The 6,000-nt window shown below is 47.6% G+C and overlaps 1 protein-coding gene across 7 annotated transcripts in view; it reads right to left on the bottom strand.

Moving 5' to 3' along the window:
• Nucleotides 1-883: 883 nt before the first annotated feature.
• The window catches only part of LOC122541698 (carbohydrate sulfotransferase 3-like), a 114,617-nt gene continuing 109,500 nt past the window's right edge, over nucleotides 884-6,000 (bottom strand). For all 7 annotated transcript variants that reach the window (XM_087982390.1, XM_087982392.1, XM_043678587.2 and 4 more), the window contains exon 3: nucleotides 884-2,121. In XM_087982390.1, the coding sequence (XP_087838516.1) occupies nucleotides 891-2,121 (1,231 nt within the window). In that variant the 3' untranslated portion in view covers nucleotides 884-890. The remainder of the gene's footprint in view (nucleotides 2,122-6,000) is intronic.

Here is a 6,000-nt window from a genome sequence, read left to right as displayed (position 1 = left end):
TGCTTAACACCCTGAGAATGAGCGGGAACCTCATAAAATCAAAATGAAGCATTTTGTCTGTGTAACCAATTCATTCTTGGACCAGTGTGTGCTCTCCTACATAGATTACAATAGCACCTAGGCAGACATAAATGTTCAAATAGAACATATGCCAGAGTTATCCTGCTCAGACACACAGAAACTCCCACCTACACCCATTTAGAAAGAAATCAAATGCTATTTTCCTGCTTGCAAAACAAAAAAAATTGGCAGACCCCAAAAATGTAGCTCTAAAACCTCAAACGTAGACTGCAACCCCCTCAAATGTAACCCCAAATGTAAAATTCATTCTCAAAAATAGAATCTTCATGTCCTAAAGCCAACTGCATACTCGGATGAAAAGACTGCTTGAAATTCTATTAAAATATTCTATAAGTTAAAACTGAAGTGAATTCAAGCCCTTTCCTATAATTCGATAATTCAATCTAAAGGCAAAATTCAATACAAATAAGATTAAGTTTGTCTGTGTCCCACCCCTACTCTAACACCACACTAAATCTTTATAAAATCAAGTCATAAAAATATTTTTTTTTCTCTCCTTAATAAATAAATCTCTCATTTTGTATGTGATTAATAAATCTGTGTTCCCATTGTCAACTGTTTTTCTGGCGTCTGTTTCACAATTTGCGGGTGCCTCCAAAAGACCATTGCACATCTCGGGTTTGTCCTGCACCTTATTGTGTTGTGTTGTTGCAGGAAGTCAGAGCAGGAATCTGAAAGTCTACGAATTATGCTGCGGTTTCCAGCCAGTCACCGGCCAGATGCCTGGCTTTCCCCAGTTGCCCCTCCACCCCCACTTGCGCCAACCTTGCCACCCTCCCACCCCTTCAACCCTCACCCGCCTCCCCGGGTTAAGCCATCCCAAAGTGTCTCCTGTCTTCCAGCAGGCTGGCGGAGCGGTTGGCCAGAGTCTCCGCGTCCCTGACCAGCTTGTAGCCGAAGAGCTTCATGGTGGGCTCGCACACCTTCTGGACCACCTCGGCGATCTTGAAGGGCAGGGCGAGCCGCCACTTCTCGAACTGCTCCGAGGAGTTCTTGTGCGTCGAGTAGAGGTTGTCACTGCCGGGAGAGCTCTGGGTGTTGATGTGGATCCACTTCTTGACCTCCGGGGTGATGGAGATGCCGGCGAAGCGGTACATCTCGTGGGCTCGCTTCACGGGCTCCAGGGCGACGTCCTCATAGCGCATCAGCAGGAAGCGGTCCTTGAGCCAGGCGGGCTGGCTGAGGCCTAGCTGGGCCGACGCCCGCAGGCTCTCGCAGTTGCCGCGCAGCTTGGCGAGCTCCTCGTCGTCGGGCACCACCCCCTGATCGGCCCACTTCTTCCAGGCCTCGTACTTGCCGGGGAAGGCCACCATGCGGGAGGCCAGCACGGCGCGGGGGTCGCGCACCAGCTGGATGACCCGCAGGTCGATACGCAGGTCCTCCACCAGCGGCCGCAGGAACTCCAGCTGCCGCAGGCGCACCGTCTTCATGGCCACGTGCTGCTTCTGGCGGCAGGCCTGCGTCGCCAGCGTCAGGTTGAGGAGGCCGCAGCGGCGCAGGCGGCACGGGAAGCGCTCACTGGAGCCGCCGCCCCCACGCTTGGGTGGCGTGCAGACCGCGCCCTCGCACAGTGAGCGGCTGGAGCCGCGCCGGAAGAGGAAGGCGGTGACGTGGCGCTCGGGCATGGGCAGCAGGAAGTTCTCCAGCACGTACAGGTCGCACAGCAGCAGCTGCTGCACCACGTCGCGGTAGACGATGGACGAGGCCACCGCGTTGGCGCCCTTCGGCTCAAATGTCACCGTCCTCTCCACGTGCCACAGGGGCTCGAAGAGGTAGAAGATGTCGCTGTTCTGGTTGAAGAACTCGCCCACAAAGGACGAGCCGGTCCTGGTCGTCGCCATCAGGATGAGGTGCCTCCTGCCCGAAGGCCCACCCAAGTCCTCCCACTTGACGGCCGCCCGTGGCGATGCGCAGTTCAGCACAGACGAGCTGGTGCCAGCGAGAAGGGAGTCATTCTCCGTCAGGGCCCGGGCTGAAATGCTGCTGTTAAACCCCACCAAGTCAACCGGCGGGAATTTCAACGTTAGCTTGTCGGAAACCCTGAAAAATAAAGCAGATCTCTGCATGAATAGAGGAAAAGCATTTGATCTTCTGAACTCAATTAACTCAGTTGACTGGTTCGTTGGTTCACAGAGCAGTGTGATGCCAACAGCGTGGGTTCAATACCCATGAGGTTACCATGAAGGACTGTCCTTCTCAACCTCTTCCCTCACCTGAGGTATGATGGCCCTCAGGTTAAATCACCACCAGTTGTTTGTCTCTCCAATGACAGAGCGGCCCCTATGGTCTGGGAAGACTATGGTGGCATAACAACAATTAACTGTGCGTTCGGGAAAAACAACGGAGGTGAGGGATGGATTCATTTGCATGGAAAATTCGAAAGTCAAAGGTAAAGTGTAAAACTGCAGGCTAGTGATGGGGCTGATGGTTACCAGGAATTAAAAAGAATAGACTGAAAGTGTAACCAGACGGCTCAGGTTTAAGGTGAGAGGGGAAAGATTTAAAAGAGACCTGAGGGGGCAATTTTTTCCATGCAGAGGGTGGTTCATGTGTGGAATGAACTGCCAGAGGAAGTGCTAGAGGTGGGTGCAATTACAGTTAAAAGACTACATGGATAGGAAATGTTTAAAGGGAAATGGGCCAAACACAAGCAAATGAGACAAGTTCTGTTTTGGAGATCAGGGCAGCATGGATGAGCGAATGTCACATTGCACCAAGAAGCCAGAACGAATGTAGGGAAATTTCATGATGGAATGACCTTTATATCTTAATGCAGGAATGGTTTGGAATGTGGTGGATGAACTGAAGCCATAAAGCGAGGTAAATGAAAATGAGCTCATCGCCATTATGGATACAAGGGGATCAGAACTGGAACTTAACATTCAGGGATATTTAACATTTCGGGGGGACAGTAGGGATGGAAAGGAGGTGAGGTAGCACTGCTAATAAGAGATGAAATGAGGACAGTTGTGAGAGTCAATCTAGGCAGTTTAGATTCCATTTGGACGGAGGTGAAACAGGAAGGGAAAGAAGACATTGCTAGGAGTCGTGAACAGACCTCCAAACTGTAACCAGTCTATGGGAAAGGCTACAAACTAACAAATAATAGGAGCATGTAAAAAGAACAGAGCATTAATTATGGATAATTAAGCTTCATGTTGATTAGGTTAATCACATTGGAAAACAGTAGCTACAATAACAAATTCATAGAGGCATCAGGGATATTTTCTGAGAGCAATGTGGTACCCTCCATTCTGTAGGAACTGTTCCAGACTCTATAGAACCTTGGATGATGACCACCAATGCATCCCCTCTGTCTGGGTCCACCAGTACTCTGTGATATTGATTATCAGGCCCGAGGGATTTATTTGCCTTCAATTGCCCAACCCCATTTTCTAAATAATACTGACTTTGTCACTAAACCCTGGGTTCCTTTGGTACACTATCTATCTCCTCCTTTGTAAACACAGAACCAAAGTATGGTATTTAGTTGGTCAGCCATTTTTTTTTTGCTCCTGATTATAAATTCCTCTGTTCCTCATCGTGAAAGATCTACATTTGTCTTTTACAGTCGGTTTTTATGTTCCTCACAAGCTCCAACTCCATTTTCCCTTTCTTAATGGCTCCTTTTTGTCTTACTTTCCTGAATTCTAAAGTGCTGCCACTCCTCAGGTCTGTTGTATTTTTCTGGCCAAATTGTATGTCTCCCCCTTGGGTCTAACACTTGCAAGCCACTTGCAAACACTTCCCATTTTACTTTTGAACACAGATTGATCAACTGCTGCAACTTGCAATTGTTGCAAATAGGTGATGAATCCTTGAGAGTTAAGACAATCTCGTGGTTACATCCTGTGATTACTAATGCAGCTATCTGTGATTTCAAATCTCATTGTATTTGTTTGAAGATATGCAAACTGAGAGCCAAATGGCTTGTGCACAGGTGTAACTATACATTCTCCACTAAAGTAATGTCTAAGAATAAAACTGGATAGAGAAATCTGCCTAGCGACAGGCAATGAATACTGGCCTCGTTAATGAGGAGAAAAATAAATTCTGGACACATGGTATTCCAAATGGAATCTATTGATAGACTAGTGTTAATCCTGGAATAAATTGATAGATTGAGGTTACATTGAACATAAACCAAACAATGATTGACATTTACCACAATTAGAGCTGAAAAATGTGTTGCTGGAAAAGCGTAGCAGGTCAGGCAGCATCCAAGGAGCAGGAGAATCGACGTTTCGGGCATAAGCCCTTCTTCAGGAATTCCTGAAGAAGGGCTCATGCCCAAAACGTTGATTCTCCTGCTCTGTGGATGCTGCCTGACCTGCTGCGCTTTTCCAGCAACACATTTTTCAGCTCTGATCTCCAGCATCTGCAGTCCTCACTTCCTCCTAGTTGATTTACCACAATGAGTCAAGTGGTATCTGAACAAGGAAGTGTAAAGGCTCACGCTAAGGGTGTGCCTTTCACCACATCTTTTGAGTAAATTAGTTTCAGTCACGGTTTACTGAAGTTGTTCAAATAAAATGTGTTCATCAACATCCTCCTGGTTCAAGCAGCCTTACTGTCTATAGCACATCTGTGTGGTCTATATCAAGGGCTCACACTGACAGTAGGAATGGGAAAAGGCTTCAGTTTGGATAGGAACAGGATGAGGCCATTCAGCCCCTCAATTTTGCTATACCTTTAAATTGATCCAGCTAGATCTGTAACTTAAACTCATCAGAAATAGGGACAAACAGTAGGCTGTTCAACCCCTCAAGGCGCCTCTACCAATCAATAGGATCATTTGATTTGATTTGTTATTGGCACATGTACTGAAATACGGTGAAAAGTATTGTTTTGCGTGTTTCCAGACAAATCATAAGTATATCAGGGTAATAGAACAGAATGCAGAATATAGTGTTCTAGCTACAGAGAAGGTGCAGAGAAAGATCAACTTTAATATATGAGAGGTCTGTTCATAAGTCTGATAACAGCAGGTAAGAAGCTGTTCTTAAATCTGTGGGGGTGTGTTTTCAGATTTTTGTAACTTCTGCCCAATGGAAGAGGGTGGAAGAAAGTGGGAGGGGTGATTAAATTAGATTACTTACAGTGTGGAAACAGGCCCTTCGGCCCAACAAGTCCACACCGACCCGCCGAAGCGCAACCCACCCATTCCCCTACATTTACCCCTTTACCTCACACTATGGGCAATTTAGCATGGCTAATTCACCTGACCTGCACATCTTTGGACTGTGGGAGGAAACCGGAGCACCCGGAGGAAACCCACGCAGACACGGGGAGAATGTGCAAACTCCACACAGCCTAAGTCGGGAATTGAATCCGGGTCTCTGGCGCTGTGAGGCAGCAGTGTTAACCACTGTGCCACAGTGCCGCCCACAAATGTTGCATTCCTGAGGCAGTGGGAAGTACAGGTGGAGTCAATAGATGGGAGGCTGGTTTGCATGATGAACTGGGCTGTGTTCACGACTCTGTCATTTCTTGCAATCCTGGGCAGAGCAGTTGCCAAACCAAGCTGTGACGCATCCGGATAGGATGCTTTCTATGGTCCATCAATAAAACTTGATAAAGAATCATTGTGAATATGCCCAAATTCCTTAGCCTTCTGAGGACATAGAAGCATTGGTGTGCCTTCTTAACTGCAGCGTCGATGTGGGGTGGAGCAGGACAGATTGTTGTTGATATTTACTCCTGGGAACTTGAAACGTTCGACCACTTCCACCTCAGCACCATTGAAACAGACAGGGGTGTGTCCTCCATTCTGCTTCCTGAAGCCGATGACCAGCTCCTTCGTTTTGCTGACATTGAGGGAGGGTTTGTTCTCTTTCCACTCCAACCCACCATAAGTTGAGCATGGGTTAGGAAGTAGGCAGGAACACTACCCAATCAGACCCTGCTTTCTCCTCCTGG

This window comes from Chiloscyllium plagiosum, unplaced genomic scaffold (assembly GCF_037043375.1).
Source record: "Chiloscyllium plagiosum isolate Xiang-an unplaced genomic scaffold, Cpla_swu_hap1 HiC_scaffold_43, whole genome shotgun sequence".
Classification (NCBI taxonomy): Eukaryota; Metazoa; Chordata; class Chondrichthyes; order Orectolobiformes; family Hemiscylliidae; genus Chiloscyllium; species Chiloscyllium plagiosum.
This window is presented reverse-complemented; position numbering and strand designations above follow the sequence as displayed.